Source organism: Schistocerca cancellata, chromosome 5 (genome assembly GCF_023864275.1).
Source record: "Schistocerca cancellata isolate TAMUIC-IGC-003103 chromosome 5, iqSchCanc2.1, whole genome shotgun sequence".
Classification (NCBI taxonomy): domain Eukaryota; kingdom Metazoa; phylum Arthropoda; class Insecta; order Orthoptera; family Acrididae; genus Schistocerca; species Schistocerca cancellata.
The window spans coordinates 148058721-148082358 of record NC_064630.1 but is presented as its reverse complement, the minus strand read 5'-3'; the positions used below and the strand labels follow the sequence as shown (position 1 = coordinate 148082358).

General features: G+C 44.6%; 1 protein-coding gene across 3 annotated transcripts in view; it reads left to right on the top strand.

The window, feature by feature from the left end:
• The window catches only part of LOC126188292 (juvenile hormone esterase-like), a 546097-nt gene that overhangs the window by 290747 nt on the left and 231712 nt on the right, over nucleotides 1-23638 (top strand). For all 3 annotated transcript variants that reach the window (XM_049929880.1, XM_049929879.1, XM_049929878.1), the window contains exon 6: nucleotides 17321-17514. In XM_049929880.1, coding sequence (XP_049785837.1) covers nucleotides 17321-17514 — 194 coding nt within the window. The remainder of the gene's footprint in view (nucleotides 1-17320; nucleotides 17515-23638) is intronic.

Sequence of the window (23638 nt, the reverse complement as noted above, 5' to 3'; positions counted from 1 at the left end):
TCTATATTGACGTTTGGAAATCGTCTCGTTGACAGTAGCAAACAACAGCTCAGTGCAGTCTTTGTTGTGTGTGCTTGTTGGAATATCTTTGTCAATCTGGAGCTCTGATCTTCCACAGGCTGTAAATTCTTATAATGTCTGCAAGAAGCACTCATCCGAGAATTACATTATGATTACTTTAAGTTAAAACAACAAATTCGCGTGGCTTTATTCTGTCAGTGATAGTTATATATGTTCCTGTCAGCTCCACGTATTTCCCATTTGCGGCCCTCAACACAATCGCTTTCGTATCACAGAACGTAGTCTACTTTGGCTGGCGATGATAGCATTCGACATTACGTGAAAGGAAGTCCATACGTTGACAGGTTGGACGTTGGTGATGACATGAGTGAGTGAGGTTTCCTGATATCTTCGTGACTGTTGTCTATTGAGGATTTTCTTCTGTGGCGGCTTCACCTTCATAGAGGGTCGCCTCTGCTTTTGACTGGCGTCAATATAACGGTTGTGTTGCTTAATGTCTGGTGGCGTAGTAGTCGTTGAAAACTCGCCTTTTTCTCTACAAGGGTGTCCAGAATGTCCACAGTGGAATCTTACTGGCGTTTTGTCCTCCGTTCCCCACATGTCTATTCTTCTGTGAGGCGATATACTTGGTGGAGGAGTTGGACGTACTTGCCTAGGTCAGATGATGTTACAGTTGACACCTGAGGCGTAAGTCAGAGTAGGCCGAATCCATTCTTCATGGGGCGTTTGACTGATGGTAGTTCTTGGTGCTAAAGATCGAGAACCTCTTCATCAACATTGTCCATTACAAACTAATGTACTGGGTCGACTTCCTTGGCTGCTCTCCCTTGTGTACTCTGGCTTCCATAAAATGTTGTGTATCTTCTGTTACTACCTGGTGTATGAGAGAGGTGAGGTCATAGCAGTCTTACACAACTGCTGTAGGGACCACATCTGGGAATCTGCCATATCTCTCTCTCTCTCCCTCCGTCCCCTCAATGTACTGGCGCACTTGATGCATTCAACTGTTGTTGTGACATCATTTGCATCATTAATTTAGTACGAGTTCAAATTATTAAGTTCTTTCATTAGATTGTTGTTATAATTTTTATGTTTACATAGCACATATTGCTAAAGAATATGACGAGAAAATTTTAAATTTATGAATAGTACATAGAACTATAGAATTAGACAAGAAAATGATAAATTTTGAAAAGTAAATTAATAACAAGGATTGATATTAGAAATGGATTTTTGAGTTTTTTGGTATTACGTTTGTTTACATTGGCTATACATAACAAGAGACTGATAGGATATATAAAATAAAAAAATCTAATTTTGGATCATATTTTTGATGTGGAGATTGTTTAAGGTAAGACTAGAGTAGGTTAGTGTAAGGTAGCCTGAGAGTTTGAAGAAAAGCATTCTTTTCATTATCAGCATATGTTATTAAGAGTAAATATAATATATACAGCCAGCAAATAAAAATGTTTCTCTATAAAAGTCCCACAGCTGTATCTAGTTACCTACACAAATTTTTAGCTTGAGAGTATCAGGCACATGCAGATGCATGCGCCTGACTGTCATTACCCTGATCATGGTGACAAATATTACCCCCAACACATATTGGACATTATTAGGGCAAAGATGTTAATTTGGCATGGTAACTGCCGTTATCCCAATCATGGTGGCTACTAAGGCCTTGAAAAATTGCTGATAATATGTGTACCATAACCCAACAGTGCGTATCTGCTACAAAACTGTAACAAATTGCTCTATTACTTACAGATAAGTGTCAAACAAAATTGTAACACATTGCACCATGCAGAGTCTGACAGCTTGTTGACTATGCATACAGGGCTGGATGTGTATGATGAAATTGCAACAAACTGCCCTATACATTACCATCGTTATAGAGGAAATTGTAACAAATTATCCACATACATCACCATTGTTACACATAAAATTGTAACAGGTTGCTCCACATGTCATTGTTACAAACAAAACTGTAACATTGCTTCCTATTTGCCACCATTTGTACTAAGAAGTGTACTTGCTAAGTTGTGTAGATATGCTTAGTCGAAATGGGTGAGTGTTTGTTACAATTTTTTTTATGTCAGTGGTGATCTGTGGAGCAGTTTGCTACAATTTAGTCTGTGTCCACAGTAATGTATGGGACAATTCACTACTATTTTGTCACATACATGCATCCCCATATTTTAGTCAGTATGGTCTCAGGCACTGTATGGAGGCAAATTATTATAATTTTGTATGGTGCTTATCTGTAATCAGACCCACTATCAGGTTACAGTGCATACAGTGTCAGATCCTGGTGTTTCAGTACTATACGAGGTTGTTGTTGTCAGTTTATAGTACATACACTACCACCAGATGCTTGGATAAGGGTAGTCAACTAAATTGGAGTAGGAACAGTCAAGCACACATGCACTGCTGGCTTCTGGTATTATAGAATTGAGTGGATTCCCGCAGCTGACACTCATTGTCAAGTTATCGTACATATACTGTCATCATGCATCCAGGATATGCGGCACTTTTTTAAATTTTCAAATGATGTGGTTATGAATGTAGCATTTTGTTACTATTTTGTGTAACAGTGATGATGTATGAGGTAATTTGATACATTTTTGCTGTAACATGATGATGTTTGGGGCAAATTTTTACGGTTTTACTGTAAAATGGTGATGTATGGAGCAGTATTTTTTACAGGTTTGCTATAATGCAGCAATTTATGGGACAGTTTTTTTTTTCAACATAGTGACGAATGGGGCAACTAGTTACAGTTCTACTGTAACCTAGTGATGTATGGGGCAATTTGTTACAATTTTACTGTGAAATGGTGATGATTGGGGGAGAAATATTATGCTCCACCGAGCAATAGCAGAAGTTACTATTATGAGCAAAATATGACTAATGTTTAGTACTGAAAGATGAAGTTAATAAACTAGTACTGAAGTACTATAACGTTGAAGTACTATAACTGCTGACTATGAACCCCGGATCAACCCATTCTCTTTTTCAAGCAGAACATGACTTTATTTTATTGCAACTGATGATGCAACGAAATTGCTGCGAAACTGGTTATGCCTGTAAACACAGTGCTGAGAGCTGAAGCTGTTTTATCTTCAAAACGAAAATATTAGTGTGTACATAGATCCTACGATCCTTCTTGAAAACTGGAATTACCTGCGCTTTCTTCCAGTCGCTAGGCGCCATTCGTTTCTCCAACGATCTACGATAAATTGCTGTTAGAAAGGAAGTAAGTTCTTTCGCATAATCTTTGTCGAATCTTATAAGTATCACATATAGTCCTCACATCTTTCCACTGATAAGCGATTGTAGTTGCTTTTTTGTTCCACGATCGGATATTTCAACATCTGCCATTTCGACGTTAGTACGATGATTGAAAAGAAGGACCGTGTTTCGATCTTTCGCGGCGAAACTGTTTCGGAAGATAAAATTCAATATTTCCGGCCTTTTCTCGATTATCTTCCGCTCTGGCGTCAATATCACCGGTGAGTGAATTAATGCAGAATTTCTAAACGCTTGCTGATTTTACGTAAGACAAAACCTCCTAGGACTCAGACTGGTTGGCATAATTTCACTTTCAAAGTCAGCGAACTCTCCTCTCATTGATTTCCTTACGCTCCTTTTCGCTTCGCTCACTTTTTTCAGCTAAGTTGAATGTGTGACGAAACTCCCTTTATTTACGTAGCTGTTTTCTAACACGGCTTTTAAACCACAGTGGGTCTAAAATCTCTTAATACATTGCTCGGAACATACTTGTATAAGGTGCATTGAACGATGCTTTCAATTTTTTTTCCGTTTGTGCTCCACATCTTCGTTCTCAGCACTAAATATTTCATACTGACTTCTCAGATACTCTGCAATTTATGTCCTGTCATTCCTGCTAAGCAAAAAGGTTCTGATAAGTTCAGGTCTTTTGTTGTTAGAAGATCTAAGACGTCAACTTCATGACTTAGTTCTTTAATTTTCAGACAAGACATTCAGAAAAATATCACATGAATCCCTGCTTCTGGCGCCAGTTTTGACAGCTTAACTCTCCCAATCTATACCTTTCAAGCTGAAGTCACCCCCCTATTACAGCGGCATGATCAGGAAAGTAACAAAAGACATTCTGCAAGTTCTCTCTGAATCGCTCTACCACTATAGCCCCTGACCCAGGGCGAGTATATAAAAGCATCCCTTACCAATTTTGACTGACTTTTGATGCTTAACTTCACCCAGATTAATTCACTTTCAGAATCCGCGATATCCACATTAGATATTATCGAATTCTTTACTGCAACAAACACGCCGCCACTATTGGCTAATCTGAACTTAGGATTTCGTTTAACCAATTTTCTGTTCCTAGCACTGTCTGAGCATTATAACCTTCAAATCTGCGATCTTCTCTTGGATGCTCTTGCAGCTTACTAATATCACATTAATGTTTTTTTTATTTTTATTTATTTATTTATATATATATATATATATTTTTACATCCGATCTGCAAGGACGAGCATTTTCTGAGAACATTACCGCTGATTTATCTTCGATTTTGTCAGGCAATTCATCTCTGATCACAGGAGGGGTGGCCCTTTAACCTAGAAAACCCCCGCATGCATGTCACATGCACTCCACTACCCTAGTCGCCGCTTCCTGCATGTAGTGCACACCTTGCCTATTAAGGTGCACCCCACAATTCTCCACCCAGAAGCAGCGGTCCAGAAACTCACATCCAATATCGTCACAAACTCGTCTGAGGCTCTAATTTAGACATTTCACCCTGCTCCAAATCACAGAACTGCAATCGACTCTGAGCATGATGTTACACGTTTAGAGCTTAGCCTCACCAAACCCGACCTGTTGAAAAGAACCGAGGATGGCCTTAAACCCAAGTGGTAGGCATTATTTGCTCCAACATGCACCACGATTTGCAGACAATAGCACCTAGTTTGCTTAGATAGCCACCACAAGCAGAACCTCCTCCACATATCGAATGAGACATCCCCTCCACCCTGGCAAACATAGCAAGACAGACAACATTTACTTCCTCTCACATACATCTCACAAAATGATCATGGCGAGAAAATTCGTGATATTAGAGCTAACGCTGAGGCTTACTGACAATCGTTCTTCCCACACAACGTTCGCGAGTGGAACGGGGAATGGAGGATCAGTTAGTGGTACCTAAAGTATCCTCCACCATACACCAGCAGATAGCATGCTGAGTACTGATGTAGATGTAGAAGTGGAGTGCGCATTGGCAGTCTTTCCTGATCTGTCCACTACTTTCCTGTGGGAGCGTCATAATCTGCCTAAGCTGCAATGACTAGCATATCTACCCTCTGCAATTTTCTGGACCGGGCAGGAAAATCAGCCACTGTACCAATAGGAGAGGCATCCCGCACTTGCTCAAAAGTGTTTTAAACACTGGGTAGCAGCACCATGTATCTATTGCTAAAGTGTAAGGTGTCAGTTGTGTGGCCTGTTCCCACTTTCACCATCCATCAAGAGATATACGATCCCACATTTTACTGCCAAGAGAAGACAGACCAGTCAGAACTTGTGTATCAGAGGTCCCAGTGATAACGGAGTTGCCGGGGGATTTCAACGGCACCAAAGTTGTTGCAGAGCTTGTCACTGGCGTCCCGATGTAGCTGCAGCTTTTTGGCACGGCCTGAAGCCTGTTGACTGTTGTCAGTGCAGCTTCCAGCTGTTTACAGATAGTGGCTAACTCTCGTTGTATCTGCACACAACAAGCACTGTCCCTATCTGTGTCATACTGGGTAAAAAAACTGCCGTCGAGCAGCGCGGTGTAGCCGCGCGTTCTGGGGCATCTTGACACGGTTCGCGCGGCTTGCCCCGTCGGAGGTTCGAGTCCTCCCTCGGGCATGGGTGTGTGTGTGTTGTCCTTCGCGTGAGTTAGTTTAAGTTATATTCAGAAGTGTGTAAGCTTAGGGACCGATGACCTCAGCAGTTTGGTCCCATAATACCTTACCACAAATTTCCAAAAACTGCCATCGATCCTGGATACGATGCTACAAGTGATGAGTTTGGCCTGCACCGTGTGTGTGATGCTAGCTGCCTTCATCATATCAGCCATCTGCTGAAAGAAGCCAAAGAAAGCCTCAGACCCTAAGCGGCAGGCACCATTCATGCCGACATGTGGTAGTAGTTGCAGCCAGTTGCACCCAGCGTATTCTACAGCCGCCAGCAGAGCCTCCACCATGTCTTGAATGATACCCTACCCACACACAGCCCACGTACTGACAAGGGAAACTCTCCATTGCAACCACCCCCTCCCCAAATTTAGTGGTAAGAGGGCCCAGTGAACAGCCCATGAAAAACTGAACTCGGATAGAGCCATGAAAACAGGAAGAAGGTGTACTGAACTGTGCAAAAAAAGCAAAATAGAAACAGTGAACGGTGTAAGTACACTGCTCGCCATTAAAATTGCTACACCACGAGGATGACGAGCTATAGGAAGAAGATGCTGTGATATGCAAATGATTAGCTTTTCGGAACATCTACACAAGGTTGGCGCCGGTGGCGACACCTACAACGTGCTGACTTGAGGAAAGTTTCCATCCGATTTCTCATACACAAGCAGCTGTTGACCGCCGTTGCCTGGTGAAACGTTGTTGTGATGCCTCGTGTAAGGAGGAGAAATGCGAACCATCACATTTCCAACTTTGATAAAGGTCAGATAGTAGCCTATCGCGATTGCGGTTTATCGTATCGCGACATTGCTGCTCGCGTTGGTCGAGATCCAATGACTGTTAGCAGAATATGGAATCGGTGGGTTCATGAGGGTAATACGGAACGCCGTGCTGGATTCCAACGGCCTCGTATCACTAGTAGTCGAGATGACAGGCATCTTATCCGCATGGCTGTAACGGATCGTGCAGCCACGTCTCGATCCCTGAGTCAACAGATGGGGACGTATGCAAGACAACAACCATCAGCACAAACAGTTCGACGACGTTTGCAGCAGCATGGACTATCAGCTCGGAGACCACGGCTGTGGTTACCCTTGACGCTGCATCACAGACAGGAGCGCCTGCGATGGTGTACTCAACGACGAACCTGGGTGCACGAATGGCGAAACGTCATTTTTTCGGATGAATCCAGGTTTTGTTTACAGCATCATGATGGTCGCATCCGTGTTTGGCGACATCGCGGTGAACGCACATTGGAAGCGCGTATTCGTCATCGCCATACTGGCGTATCACCCGGCGTGACGGTATGAGGTGCCATCGGTTGCACGTCTCGGTCACCTCTTGTTCGAATTGACGGTACTTTGAACAGTGGACGTTACATTTCAGTTGTGTTACGTCCCGTGACTGTACCCTTCATTCGATCCCTGCGAAACCCTACATTTCAGCAGGATAATGCACGACCGCATGTTGCAGGTCCTGTACGGGCCTTTCTGGATACAGAAAATGTTCGACTGCTGCCCTGTCCAGCACATTCTCCAGATCTCTCACCAACTGACAGCGTCTGGTCAATGGTGGCCGAGCAACTGGCTCGTCACAATACACCAGTCACTACTCTTGATGAACTGTGGTATCGTGTTGAAGCTGCATGGGCAGCTGTACCTGTACACGCCATCCAAGCTCTGCTTGACTCAATGCCCAGGCGTATGAAGGCCGTTATTACGGCCAGAGGTGGTTGTTCTGGGTACTGATTTCTCAGGATCTATGCACCCAAATTGCGTGAAAATGTAATCACATGTCAGATCTAGTATAATATATTTGTCCAATGAATACCCGTTTATCGTCTGCAGTTCTTCTTGATGTAGCAATTTTAATGGCCAATAGTGTACAAGAATTGCAACATACAGCTGTGGCATCGTGGTAAACAGGTCACGCTGTTGGACTACAAAGCGGCCGAGCCGTGTTCGAAGCCTTTCCGTACCAATTATTTTTATTTATTTATTTATTTGTCTATTTTTCGCAAGGTGTAAGGAAGGGACCTATAATGAAAGCTGCTTCTGTGCGACTATTATTAGCAGCCTAAAGGAAGTGGCTTTCGAATGGAAGCCGCAAACCTTTCATGAAAAGGCGACAAGTCAGCCGAATCCTCCACTGGAAAATACATCTGGTGCGTCACACATGGCATTAGTGACTGTGCGTGTGTCATATGACAGGAATCTCTTATCGACGCCCTGTCGAAAAATGTTATTAACCTTTTTGAAGTTAAGTTCCATTTTGGAACTTTTGGCTCTGGAATTCTTTTGTTGTAACATAGTTCACATCAGTTTATTTGTTCTTTTCATTTCTGTGAGACGTCTGTGTGGTATCTCGTCTGCCCTCACTATTCACCATATTTACTTGCGACGTTAATGTATGCTTACCACATGACTCATATTCTATAACCAATGTATAGTATGACAAATGCAAAGACTACAGAAAGAAAACAAACATTTAAATGACCTGACGGACAGTTAATAATGTTGGGGAAAAGAAAAATTAATGTAAGTGCCATAAAGGAGATTTCAACCCAGCTTGTCCACCTTGTATTCGAACACCGTGACCAACACAACGCTGTGGCTCTTCCATTTCACTCGATGTTGCATTTGTTAAGCTTGGATCGTCCACTGTTTCCATTTTACCTTTTCCCACAGTGCAGTACATCTTCTTCCTGTTTTCACTCTTGATCTGTGTTCAGTTTTTAATGGGCTATACAGTGGGCTATATTATCACTAAATCTGAGAGGGGTGCGATGGGGAGTTTCCATGTGAGTGCAGACTGGCGTTCTTTCCCGCCCTGTCCATTATTTCCATGAGAAGCTTCGTTAACCACCTAACGTTGGAGCTCTCAGTGACTAGCTATCCCGCCCTGTGTACTTATCTGGACTAGGCAGGAAAATTGACCGCTGACGCGACAAGAGAGGCATTACGTGCTGGCTCAGAAGTATTATCAACACTGGGCAGCACCTCGTACCTGTTGCTATGGCGTAAGGAGCCAGCGATGTGGCAGTTCGCTCTTTCGTCTTCCACCCAGTGTTGCGTGAACCCACCACTGTCCACCACCCTCTCTCTTTCGAGTGAAGACGTGCTGGTCAGATTGAGTATCGAAAGAATCAGCTGCAACCAGCTCCCCAGGGGTTCCAATGGCATCAAAGGTGTCGCAGGCTCGTCACTGGCGCCCTGTTGTCACACAGGTTTGAGCAGCAGTCAGAAGCCTGTCAACTGTGGCCAACACAGCTTCCAGTTGTTTATGGACAGCAATCAGTTGTCCTTGTGTTCGCTGTCAACAAGTACAGTCCCTTCCATACCGCACAGTGTGAAAAATAGAACAAGACGTCAAAATATACCGACAGAGCTGTCAGGAATAACTGAGAAATTACAAACAGAATCCCGCAAAGGAGAAACTGCACGACTTTGGGGCTACTGAGGTTGAAATGTACCCAAGATAAGAACGAGGGGAATAAACAAACGCTAAAATCTGATATGCTGCTTTCGCACTACAGCCTAAGATCGCAAGATCCGGAAGCTCTCAAAACAGAAATAAATTGTACTCAGAATGTATACAGTTACTTTTTACTAGAAACTCTGCTTACACAAAAGCTACTGCATGAAATGAATACGCAAACTCTAAAGCACTGATCTAAACCGTAGGCTGTGTACTAATAAGAGATTTAAACGGAGTCACGTGACATGGCGCTTCCGGTGGCATGGAGCTAACTGAGAAATTTGCCTCCCAAAGATACGCACTAAAGTTTACGCAAAAACCTTGCAGTAAGTTAGTAAGAAACAGTCTACTCAGAAGTAAGTTAGAATACCACTAAGCTAAACGAAGTATGCCAACTGTGTGCAATCGATAAGCTGCTACTGCTGTTGATCTCCGTTCTGGTAGGGGGCTGGAGCTCTGCTGCACAGTTACTATTTGCAAAGGTCGCGGAATCAAGTAAACAGAGCAGTTCTAGCGACTTCTGTGGCGGAAAACTGCAATATAAACTCACACAACACGAACGATCGAAAAATTCGTAAGTTATTACAACAAAAATAAATAGCACCACTAAAAAACTGCATGTACAAGATGAAGAAAAGGGACGGACTGGAAGGTCTGCATGTGATTGCTTATCCAGATTCAAGACAAAAGTTTATCTAGCAAAATCAGATCGAGTCCATTTTGGAAACACACGCACGTAAACGAGGAGCTGGCAACAAAGTCACATCGGCAGTGCCTAGGAATGTACGGAGGAAGATTTATCATCCAACACTACTATAACGGCCGTCGTAGCTCACAGACTACACTGCTGGGACATTAATCCAATATCCATCATGGTGCTATGCTTCGAATCCCCGTCAGGTTCATTTATTAATTTTTAGTCGTCTGTTTTCCAGTTCTCATCGTTTATAAGCTGGACGTCATTATGTCTCTTGACAACAGCCTAGCACGTGATAGCGGGATCCATTAAACTGCTTGCATGTGTCTACTAACCGCACAGTGTACAACCGCACAACCATAACTGGTCATGTCAAGTTCATGTAGGGCGGCTTCCTGGTGGAGAACGCAGACGATGAATACGTCGATATGCTTCTGGTGCTGGGTGAATCCGATAGCCAAGCTGCTGCTGCTGCTTCTGTGTATGGTGCAAGATACCCTCAAATGTGCCATCCTGTTAAGAATGTTTTCGTCGTCTGGAGCAAAGCCTTTGGGAAACCGGTAATCTTCGTCCACAAGTAATGGACAGAAGTCATCCAAGGACTAGACGTACTCCACAAAAAGAGGTCGCGGTTCTTAAAACTGTTCACGAATCACCTCGGTGAAATACTCGTGATATTGAAATGCGGTTCCAGATATCTCGAAGACTCGTTGTTGAAGTGTTGCATCCATATCATTACACATTAACTCAACACAGGTGGCCAGAAGAACGCAATCGACGAGTACAGTTTTGTGAATGGGTTTTGCATCAAGTGGAAGATAACGAACATTTAATAACTAATATGATATGGACTGAAAAATCTAGCTTCACTCGTGAAGGTATTTTCAATTTCCACAACAGCCATTATTTATCGGAACACAATCCACGTGTCACCCATGAACGTAGCTTTCAGTCACGCTTTGGCATACATCTGTGGGCTGAAATCATGTGAGGAGTGCTTTTGGACCGTCACTTATGGCGAGACAAGCTGAATGCGCCCCTGCCTCGTAGTTTTTTTGCAATATTTTGCCTGACGCATTAGAAAACGTCCCACTTAGTGTTCGGTGACAGCTCTGATTTCAGCATGATGGTGGACCACCACACTTCGGAATGAATGTGAGTAAATATTTAAATCAAGTGTTTCCAAGGAAATGAACTGCTCGTGAAGGCTCAAATGTTCAAATGGCTCTGAGCACTATGGGACTTAACAGCTGAGGTCATCAGTCCCCTAGAACTTAGAACTACTTAAACCTAACTAACCTAAGGACATCACACACATCCATGCCCGAGGCAGGATTCGAACCTGCGACCGTAGCGGTCGCGCGGCTCCAGACTGAAGCGCCTAGAACCGCTCGGCCACACCGGACGGCTGCTCGTGATGGTCCAGTGTTCTGGCCCCCATGTTCTCCGAACATTAATACACTATATTTTCATTTGTGGGGACACTTAAATGAACATGTTTATAGTACTCCACCCATTGTTGTACACAACCTAACAGATCGCTTGCATCCCTCTTTGGCAATCGTGGATGTAGATGTGTTGCCTACAGTCTAGCACAGTATGATACAGCTATTGGTGAAGTGTTCGCAAATGCAATGTGTTCGCTTTCAACATCTTTTCTAAAGCAAAAGTTGCTCGTACATGTACATATCGGTTCTATGAAGGTAAACCTGGACATCAAACGTGCAGAATGGAATTATTGTGCAATCTAGTGCAGTCTAACTATCGTGTTTTTGTGCCTTACTGGATACGGATGATGTTGCTGTGTCCACTACTATTTTCTGTTGGCTTTAATCGTGTCATGGACGAAACAAAGTTGTCGTTTACACCTGTCAGAATTTCAAGCTATGTCTTAATGTTTAAATAAAGAAATATTCAAGATTCGCACTTTGGAGGTGTGAATGGGATACAATTTGATGCTTTAACAGAAGAATGCTGAAGATTAGAGGGTTAGATCACGTAACTAATGGGGAGGTACTAAACAGAATTGGTGAGAAGAGGAATTTGTAGCAGAACTTGACTATAAGAAGGAGTCGGTTGGTAGGACAAGTTCTGAGTCATCAAAGGATCTCCAATTTAGTATTGGAGGGAAGCACGGAGGGTAAAAACCGTAGAGGGAAACCAAGGGATGAATACACTAAGCAGATTCAGGAGGACGTAGGTTGCTGTAGTTACTCGAAGATAAAGAAGCTTGTACAGGACAGAGTAGCATGGAGAGCTGCATCAAACCACTCTCTGGACTGAAGACAACAACAACAACAACAACAACAAATGAAAAAAAAGTTTGAAGTAAATGCGACTCGAACGTCAGCGAGTCTGTTTATCCGTCCCCCACGGCATTGCCTCGTCTCACTGAGTGAATGGGGCAGCTCCTGCTTAGAACTGAGTTCGTACTACCAATTCTTGGTCATGCTACATGCAGTTACACAATTGCTAGAACCTCGTTTTTTAAATCGCATTTCTATTAAACTTTTGGTGTGACTAAGTTTTGCTAGACACACAATTGTCTTGAATTGGGGCGACGAATCGCATGCCGACTGCCAAGTGCGGAAAGTTTTCTTCAGCCTGTTTATTGTTCACTTATACTCAGAAGTAGTAAGAATACCATTAAACTACACTGAAGCGCCAAAGAAACTGGTACACCTGCCTAACGTCGTGTAGGGAGCCGTTAGCACGAGTAACTGTGTAACACGACGTGGCGTGGACTCGACTAACGTCTGAAGTACTGCTGGAGGGAACTGACACCATGAATCCTGCAGGGTTGTCCATAAATCTATAAGAATACGAGAGGGTGGAGATCGCTTCTGAACAGCACGTTGCAAGGCATCCTAGATATGCTCAACAGTGTTCATGTCTGGGAAGATGGTGGCCAGCGGAAGTGTTTAAACTACGAAGAGTGTCCCTGGAGCCACTTTGTAGTAATTCTGGACGTGTAGGGTGTCGCATTGTCCTGCTGGAATGCTCAAGACCGTCGAACTGCACAATAGAGATAAATGGATGCAGGTGACCAGACAGGATGCTTACGTACGTGTCACCTGCCACAGTCGTATCTAAGTGTATCAGGGGTCCCATATCACTGCAACTGCACACACTCCACACCATTGCAGAGCCTCCTCCCTCTTCAACAGTCCCCTGCTGACATGCAGGCTCCATGGGTTCATGAGGTTGTCTCCATACGCATAAACGTCCATCCACTCGATACGATTTGAAACGAGACTCGTCCGTCTAGACAAGATGTTTTACAGTCATCAACAGTCCAATATCGGTTTTGAAGTGCCCAGGCGATGCGTAAAGCTTTGAATCGTGCAGTCACCAAGGGTACATGAGTGGGCCTTCGGCTCCGAAAGCCCATACCGATGATGTATCATTGAATGATTCACACGTTGACACTTGTTGATAGCACAGCAGTGAAATCCATAGCAGTTTGCGGAAGGGTTGCACTTCTGTCACGTTGAACGATTGTTTTCAGTCGGCTTTGGTTTCGTTCTTGCAGGATCTTTTTCTGGCCGCAACGATGTCGGAGATTTGATGGATTCCTGATATTCACGGTACATTCGTGATATGGTCGTACAGGAAAATCCCCACTTCATCACTACCTCGGAGATGCTGTGTTCCATCGCTTGTGCGCCAGCTTTGACATCACGTTCAAGCTCAGTTAAATCTTGATAACCTGCAGCAGTAACCGATCTAACAACTGCTCCAGACAGTGTCTTATACAGGAGTTTGCGACCGCAACGCCGTATTCTGCCTATTTACTTGGCTCTGTATTTTAATACGTATGCCTGTACCAATTTCTTTGACGTTTCAGTGTAAATGACGTATACAATCTGCGTACAAGCGATACGCTGCTACTGCTTCTACTGGTGATCTCCATCCTGTCAGGAATCTGCAGCTCTTCTTTGACTCTTTTACGAGTATATATGTATATACTACTGGCTATTAAAATTCCTACACCAAGAAGAAATGCAGATGATAAACGAGTATTCATTGGATAAATATACTAGAACTGACATGCGATTACATTTTCACATAATTTGGGTGCATTGATCTTGAGAAATCAGTACCCAGAACCACCACCTATGGTCGTAATAACAGCCTTGATACGCCCCGGCACTGAGTCTAACAGAGCTTGGATGGTGTGTACAGGTACTGCTGCCCATGTAGCTTCAACACGATACCACAGTTCATCAAGAGTAGTGACTGGCGTATTGTGACGAGCCAGTTGCTCGGTCACCATTGAAAATACGTTTTCAGTTGGTGAGAGATCTGGAGAATGTGCTGGCCAGGGCAGCAGTCGAACATTTTCTGTATGCAGAAAGGCCCGTACAGGACCTGCAACATGCGGTCGTGCATTATCCTGCTGAAATGTAGGGTTTCGCAGGGATCGAATGAAGGGTAGAGCCACGAATCGTAACACATCTGAAATGTAACGTCCACTGTTCAAAGTGCCGTCAATGCGAACAAAAGGTGACCGAGACGTGTAACCAATGGCACCCCGTACCATCACGCCGGGTGATACGCCAGTATGGCGAAGACGAATACACGCTTCCAATGTGCGTTCACTGCGATGTCGCCAAACACGGATGCGACCATCATGATGGTGTAAACAGAACCTGGATTCATCCGAAAAACTGACGTTTCGCCATTCGTTCACCCAGGTTCGTCGTTGAGTACACCATCGCAGGCGTTCTTGTCTGTGATGCAGCGTCAAGGGTAACCTCAGCCATGGTCTCCGAGCTGATAGTCCATGCTGCAGAAAATGTCGTCGAACTGTTCGCGCACTTGGATGTTGTCTTGCAAACTCCTCATCTGTTGATTCAGGGATCGAGACGTGGCTGCACGATGCGTTACAGTCATGCGGATAAGATGCCTGTCATCTCGACTGCTAGTGATACGAGGCAGTTGGGATCCAGCACGGCGTTCCGTATTACTCTCCTGAACCCACCGATTCCATATTCTGCTAACGGTCATTGGATCTCGACCAACGCGAGCAACAATGTCGCGATACGATAAACCGCAATCGCGGTAGGGTGCAATACGACCTTTATTAAAGTCGGAAACGTGATGGTACGCATTTCTTCTCCTTACACGAGGCATCACAACGTTTCACCAGGCAACGCCGGTCAACTGCTATTTGTGTATGAGAAATCGGTTGGAAACTTTCCTCAAGTCAGCACGTTGTAGGTGTCGCCACCTGCGCCAATCTTGTGTGAATGCTCTGAAAAGCTAATCATTTGCATATTACAGCATTTTCTTCCTGTCGGTTAAATTTCGCGTCTGTAGCACGTCATGTTCGTGGTGTAGCAGTTTTAATGGCCAGTATATATACCGGGTGATCAAAAAGTCAGTATAAATTTGAAAGCTGAATAAATCACGGAATAATGTAAATAGAGAGGTACAAATTGACACACATGCTTGGAATGACATGGGGTTTTATTAGAACCGAAAAAAATACAAAAGTTAAAAAAATGTCCGACAGATGGCGCTTCATCTGATCAGAATAGCAATAATTAGCGTAACAAAGTAAGACAATGCAAAGATGTTGTTCTTTACAGGAAATGCTCAATATGTCCACCATCATTCCTCAACAATAGCTGTAGTCGAGGAATAATGTTGTGAACAGCACTGTAAAGCATGTCCGGAGTTATGGTGAGGCATTGGCGTCGGACGTTGTCTTTCAGCATCCCTAGAGTTGTCGGTCGATCACGATACACTTGCGACTTCAGGTAACCCCAAAGCCAATAATCGCACGGACTGAGGTCTGGGGACCTGGGAGGCCAAGCATGAAGAAAGTGGCGGCTGAGCTCACGATCATCACCAAACGACGAGCGCAAGAAATCTTTCACGCGTCTAGCAATATGGGGTGGAGCGCCAAACTGCATAAACATCGTACGTTCCAGCAGGTGTTTATCAGCCAGGCTGGGGATGATGCGATTCTGTAACATATCGGTGTACCTCTCACCCGTCACGGTAGCAGTTACAAAACCAGAATCACTCATTTCCTCGCAGAAAAAAGGCCCGATAACGGTAGATGTGGTAAATGCAACCCATACCGAGATTTTCTCTTCGTGCAATGGAGTTTCCACGACAGTTCTAGGATTTTCGGTAGCCCAAATTCTGCAGTTGTGGGCGTTGACAGACCCTCGGAGCGTCAAATGACCTTCATCGGTCCACAACGCGTTACTCAACCAATCGTCTTCTTCCGCCATCTTTTGAAAAGCCCACACCGCAAATGCCCTCCGCTTCACTAAATCGCCAGGTAACAGTTCATGATGCCGACGGATTTTGTACGGATAGCATCGGAGAGTACGCCTAAGTGCCAACCAAACAGTAGTGTATGGAATGCCGGTGCGACTTGCGACTGCACGAGCGCTGACTTCCCCGTGCATAGACGAACCCGCTACAGTCTCCATTTCTTTCTGAACTGTCTCAGCAGCATTACGCCTTGTGCTCGGTCGGCCACTACGGGGCTATCGTCTAAACAACCCGTGGCTTCTCGCCACAGCTGCATTTGTGAACGGACCTTTACCCGTTCGAATCCCTTTCCTATGGCGATAGGATCGTAACGTTGAACTAGCACATTCCCCATTCTTCATTAAAAGTGCCTTTTCAGGGAACGTCAACATGCTGCGACTGCTGGCGCATCTGATTTTCTGACTCATTACAGCTCCTTTTATACACGATTGACATGCGCAGTCACTGACGTTTTGCTATACAGCGCCATCTGTCAGACATTTTGTGAACTTTTTTTTTGTTCTAATAAAACCCCATGTCATTCCAAGCATGTGTGTCAATTTTTACTCTCTATCTACATTATTACGTGGTTTATTAAGTTTTCAAATTTATGCTGCCTTTTTGATCACCCAGTATATATAAAATTTGCGCTGTCAAAGCCCCACCCCACCTATATGAATCTCAGACTGTAAATTTTTGGCTACGAAATGCTTCATTAGGCAGCATCACAAACTGCACGACTGTCCAGATCTTCACTGTGAACCCTATTAGTTTCACAACATACACATCACTGACTTTTAAGTAATACAAAAAGAAACCTCTTCAAACTCCGATCCAGGGAGTACCAGGCATAACAGACAGATTTTCATGTGGAAGTCTGCTGAGCCCCTCTCGCCGCGGGCTGTTGCAGGCCTCTTCCAGCGGGTGATCGCGCAGAGCGGCAGCGCGCTGAACGCGTGGGCCCTGCCGGAGAGGCAGCCAGGGCGGCAGGCACGCCGACACGCCGCGCTCCTCAACTGCACCCGCACCTCCTCTGCAGAGCTGGTCGCCTGCCTCAGGGGCGTCGACCACCGCCTGCTGGTTGACACTACGGACAGCCTCAAGGTGCGTCCTCTGGCATCGTCGTAACTGTCACTACTATACTTCTGCTAAAACAACTTCGCGGTTGACGCTTCCAAATGTCCAACGGAAGCGCCACACGACAACCAATTGGTTTTCTCAGGCTGCTTGTGCTCACCGTCTCGCATGTTTTATAGTTGTATACTCAGTATTATCTGGTATGGCTAGTTGCACTGAGAGGGGTGGCGAAAGGTTCTGATACATTTAAGGTTCGGATCACACGAATGAACCTTCTCCACATCTAAAGTAATCCATCAGCTGAAGTAGAGCCTTGCAGAAAGCCAAATACTGACTATTCTGAGACGTATGCTACAGCTCTACAAAACTTTATTTCGTAAAAAAATAGAAAACACTTTTTTTCTCATCGTGTCAAATAAAATTCTTGTTAAAAGGTCTTAAGAAAATTATTGTTCATAAAGTCATTCTTTCATCTCACATACCGCAGTTTGAACATGAACTCATATTCTTTCCGCCGTGGCCATCTATGTCTATATACTATTAAAAATATGTAAAATTGTCGTATCCGTCTGTTTCTATTTGAACATGCTAATCTCCAAAAATACTTGACGAATTTTCATGGGGTTTCCGCAAGGAAATCGGTTCACGGAAAAAAGATATCGAGATTTAAAGTTTTATTGAAACTTTCTTGTCTGTTTCTCTGTCTGCCTGAACACGCTAATCTCCAAAACTCGTAGACGGATTTTTATGGGGTTTTCACAGGTAACGTTTTAGATGTTCACGCAATAAAACTGCCGCATCAGGCATGACGTCGTGACGTTTACATTTATTGCTTCTTTCGTACCAATTCTATTTGTAACACATTTAGCAGACGGTATCCACATATGCTGCTGAATAAAAACTGGGTGTTTTGGAAATCAGCCTTATGCAGACACAATTAGTTTATTTTTATCTTTCCCCAGACATGTTTCGACAAGAATGTGTCATCTTCTGTGGGTTACATTTTAATTTCTTAAAATTATATCGCTATTTGAACTGTATTATTGTACATCGATTTTAGTGCTCGTTTTCGTCGTTTTCTTGACAGCATGTCATCTGCAAAATTTTCCTTCCTGTTTCGTGTCCCCGGTTGGTGTCTCAATCAGCTACTATTTAGTGCATTGCTTTCACTCAGTTTTTCATAAATTTTCGCTCGCTACTTCACCTCACAGTTCAATTACCAATGTAATTTTAAGAAATAAAAATTTAACCCACAGAAGACGACACATTGGTGTCGAAACATGTCTGGGGAAATGTAAAAATGAACTATTTGTGTTTGCACAAGGCTGGTTTCCAAAACAACCCACTTAAGAACGAAAAGAGGAGCTTCAAACCGTAGTGAAATGAGTATGCTGCTGATTGTACCTGCAAAATTATATTATTGTAAGAGAGACACACAGCCTGTCTCAGTTCCGTTAAAACTGTGGCTATGAAAAATAAGTCATGGATTGTGTTCACAAAACCACAGCATTTATTGAAAATATCCCCCCCCCCCCCCCCGAATCAATAGACAGCAAAAAGCGTTTTAAAAGTGTTTTGAAAGAGATACTGTAGTCCTTAATGGATTTGTATTTAGTACTGGAGTACAGTTTCCTTGGATGTCCTGTGTTCTCTCATTGACAGCTTCGATGCGGAGAACGATCAGAAGTCGGCTGGGCCGAATCCGGCGAATACGGGGTGATCGCTGACTGTAACCCATTTGCTGGCAAAAACGTCACACACGATCTTCACTTCGTGGACCGAGGAGTTGCCGTGGAGAGTGACCAGAAATCTGCCTCTCGGTATTTGGGTCGATTTCGACAAATTCTGACTCACAAAAGATGGAGAACTCAAAAAACTTGATGTTGCCCAGCCGCTCCACCGCCATTTTCCGGCAAGTGTCAGACACATACTGTTATAACCACAGCCAAGGCATCTGTTGTAGCTGACACGAGCGGTTCTACCGGAGCTGGGACACGCTGTGTAGTTCAGGAGATATGAGGGAGGTGGGAGGAGGTGGTAGAGAGAAAGTGAGGGGGAGATGATGGGCAGAGAAAGGAGAGAGGAAGATATGGAAAAGGAGAGGGGGAGGAGATGGGCAGAGAGAGGGGCAGGAGGAGATCGACAGGAAGAGGGGGAGAGCGGCTGAGGAGATAGACTAATAGAATTTGAAATAAATAAATACCAAGGCAACTTAGGGTACTCAGGTAGCAGTTAATATGATGCTCTGAAATTAAGTAGTCCATTGCACTTAATTCAAAGAGTTTGCAAAGTAAAACCTGATTTTCTTTCTTAGTTATGAATGGCTTTTGTACGTTGTAAGCGGCTCAACTGGTACTTATTATGCATCGAGAGAAGGGTTCATGCTTTACTACTGTGTGCCCATCCACTCACCTGAAGAATCCAGCGCAAGACTGCGCCTCTCTTCGTCGTAAGTCTCCTGCAGCCAGGCTCAAGCGTTCACTTGAGACGTGGTTGATATGGAGGGAATTAGTTGGCACTCCTACTAACGTGAATGTTTCTAATGAACCTTTCAATATATTGGCAAATCATTCTTTCACATTGCTGCTCTGGTGACACACTACTTTTTGCACGTCAGCTGCGATCACTTTCACAACCAATCATTCCAGTCTGCCAGTTCCCTGTTCGTGAGCGCAGTGATTAACTCACTGATTGTATCCACACGGCGTGGCAGATATTTGTGACGGAAGTCGTGCAGCATCTCGACGTGGCACGGGCTTAACAAGTCGTTGGATGTCCCCTGCAGAAATATTGAGCCGTTCTACCTCCATAGCCATCCATAATTGCGAAAATGTTCCCAATGGAGGATTTTGTGCATGAACTGACCTCTCGGTTATGTTCCATAAATGTTCGATGAGATTCGTGTCGGGCAATCTGGGTGGTCAAATCATTCGCGCGAACTGTCCAAAATGTTCTTCACACCAATTGCAATTGTGGTCCAGTGACATGGCCCCCATAAAAATTCCATCGTTGTTTGGGAACATGAAGTCCACGAATGACTGCAAATGGTCCCCAAGCAGCCGAACATAGCCATTCCCAGTCAATGATCCATGTAAACACAGCCAACAAAAAATGACTTTTTTCCATATGAAGAGTTAACCGCACTGCTTTCAGACGATCGAAAACTTCGCGCAAGCGACGTACATGTTCTTGCACGTCCTTTGAGAAAACAATTATGTCGTCCATATATACCATACACCGATTAGGTTTCAGCCCTCGCAACACGCTATCTAGTAACCGTTGGAAGGTTGTCGGAGCATTTTTGAGTCCGAAAGGCATTCGCCGATACTGAAAATGACCTGTAGGTGTTGAAAAAGCTGTCTTCGGTCGGTCTTCCGGGGAGACCAACTGGTGGTACCCGCTTCGAAGATCCAAGGTCGTGAACTACCGACACTGACCCAAATCATCCAGAGTTTCAGTGATATTCGGCATTGGGTATGCATCCGATACAGTTTTTTGATTCAGGAAACGATAATCACAACAAAAACGATATGCCTTGCCCCCATCAGGTGATTTTTTTTTACCCACTATTACGACAGGAGCGAACCAGGGACTACTACTGGTTTCTATTATCCCATCCCTAAGCTGTTGATTAATAAATTCTTCCATGACAGGCTGTAAACTTTTTGGAACACGATATGGATGTTTATACACCGGTGCTTCATTCCCAGTGGCTATGTAATGCTGAACTAACGGAGTAGCGGGCTGTGGACCATGATAATTAAATAACTCTTTATAGTCCGTCAAAAGGTTCTCCATGACTTCTCTGTCTTGCCCTTCTAAATGTGCTACTTTACCCCTCAGTGCAGACTAGCTGACAGACTCTCCCGGCATTGCGTAATCTGCTGTGAAATCCTTATCCGGTTCATCTTCCCCTATTACCTCCAGATTCGCTATTACGGTACCCCGTGCTAACTGCACCTCTTCAAGGCCAAAATTATCAATACTGTCACGCACAACCTTTTTTCCTTCTGTCTCCCGCACGTAGGACACGCTACGTAGCATAAAACACTTCATTTTATCCAGCCAATGCCCAGCGTGGTGGTTTTAATCTGCTTTACCGAGTACATTTCTACTCGCCACGGATAACGGAGACCCGGTATCCAATAAAAAATTGCACGGCCTGCCCCTCACCAAGCCGATCAGAAAGAAGACTGCCACTGATTCTGCTCTAGCATTAATCCTTACCGGGGGTATTGCACAGTGGACACACCACCCCCTGCCTCATTTAACTGAGGGGGGGGGGGGGGGTAAGGCCCACCTTGCGGTTTCCTATCATGTTTCTGCCAGGACCCACTGCAAAATCGCTCCATATGACCCCAACGTCTGCATTTCCTGCACTGCACTTCCTTGCAATCGTGTCTAATGTGTCCCATCCGACCACATCTGAAACATTTTATTTCTGCATTAAATACTGCTTTCCTGTCCCGCGTCTTTGTTACTGCTTCAACTTCCTCTTACGCCACAGCGATTCCGACTGCCTCATTGAGAGTCTTAGGGAATTCCATCCTAATCTTGCGGGAGGTTTCAGGTTGTATTCCCCGCAAAAATTCGTCTAGTGCCCTCTGCTCAGCTTCCTGCAGAACGGCTTCATTAACCCTATCGGAATCCGTTAGCTCATAGGTGTTAACATTAATTTTTCGAATTCTATCTATAAAAGCTTCTATTGATTCCCCATTACTTTGATACATTCTATTCAATTGTTCCCAATAATATCTAGACGTATTTTTTCTCCGATACCTTCCGAGCAACCCCTTTTTGAATACTTCAGATGTCCGAGCATCCCTTAATTCTTGATGGCATACAACGTACGCTCTGGCATCCCCTGTTACTTTCAACTTAGCCACATGCAAAAGTGTTTCTGCACCACAATTTCCCAATTTAGCGGCCGTGCTATGGTACTAAAAAAAAAAAAAAAAAAAAAAAAAAAAAAATCATAACATCCTCCCAAGCTTATCCCGAGAAATAGGTGACCAAAGACGCAGCATTAGTGTCAAGAATTACTGCATTAACAGGAAACCGTTCTTTGTTCGCTTCTTTAGACTGAGCAATCTCTATCTCTAATTCCGAAACTCGCTCATTTAGCTGCTGAATAGCCACCTCAGCTGACACAGACTGCTCCATCACTACTAGCTATCGAATCAAGACTACAGTAAGCCCAGAAAGAAGAACAGGAAGGGAAGATGGACTATGCTACAGGGTCAGACAAACCACCAAACGAAAAATTGGCACTTACTTGTCATGTTGCAGGAGTTGCTGATCCATTGTTGCCCTTCTCAGGTGCCACATATCCTCGTCGATTACCAGCCACAATTTCCTCCAAATACAGGGAGGACACCACTACTGACACCAATTGTAACAGGAGTGTGTGATGCACAGGTTGCCCGACTAATACTACTTGTAATGGGATGGCCGGAGCTGGTGACGTGGTTGGGGTTGTAGGGCGTGGCTGGGTCGAAGAAGGTGGCTGTTTTTAGCAATCTTCCTCTTTATTTTGTTTTTTCCAATACATTTTCCGGTAGCTCAGCCCCACCGCTCGTGTCGTGGTGGAGACTAGCTGATGCACATAGTCCGGGGAACGCGACGCCGCGCTCGGTCAGTGGCTGCGCAGGCGGTAGGAGGTTAGCAGCACGAGGCCCAGCCGAGCTCGCAGACGCGGCGGCTCGTGACGACGCCGGGAGTCGCCGATGCAGCAGCGGGCAACGCCCCCCGCCGACCGGTCCTCGGAGACAGCGTCACTGATGACGATGACGTGACAGTGACCGAACGCCCAGTTGGTCGAACCGAATGCCGACGCCCACCTCTGACGCCCTTAAATGGTGCAGGCCGCTGCTAAATCCGCCGGTTACGCGGCGGCGTGTTTATTGGAAGGTTCTCGATGAGTTGGCTAACGCAACCGCGCCACACGCAGCCCGCGCCTGCGTAATTCTGCTAATGTTGCGTTCTGATGGCTGCCGCGCACGTACACAAATACAGACGCACGTTGCAAAACTGTCACCTGCATAACGCGCCGGCTGGCCTTCATCCGCCGTTTGCCACGAGGCTGGCGCATCGCGCACTGAAACACACTAAAACACAATTTCGCACCATATTTCCTAAAAATAACCCCTTG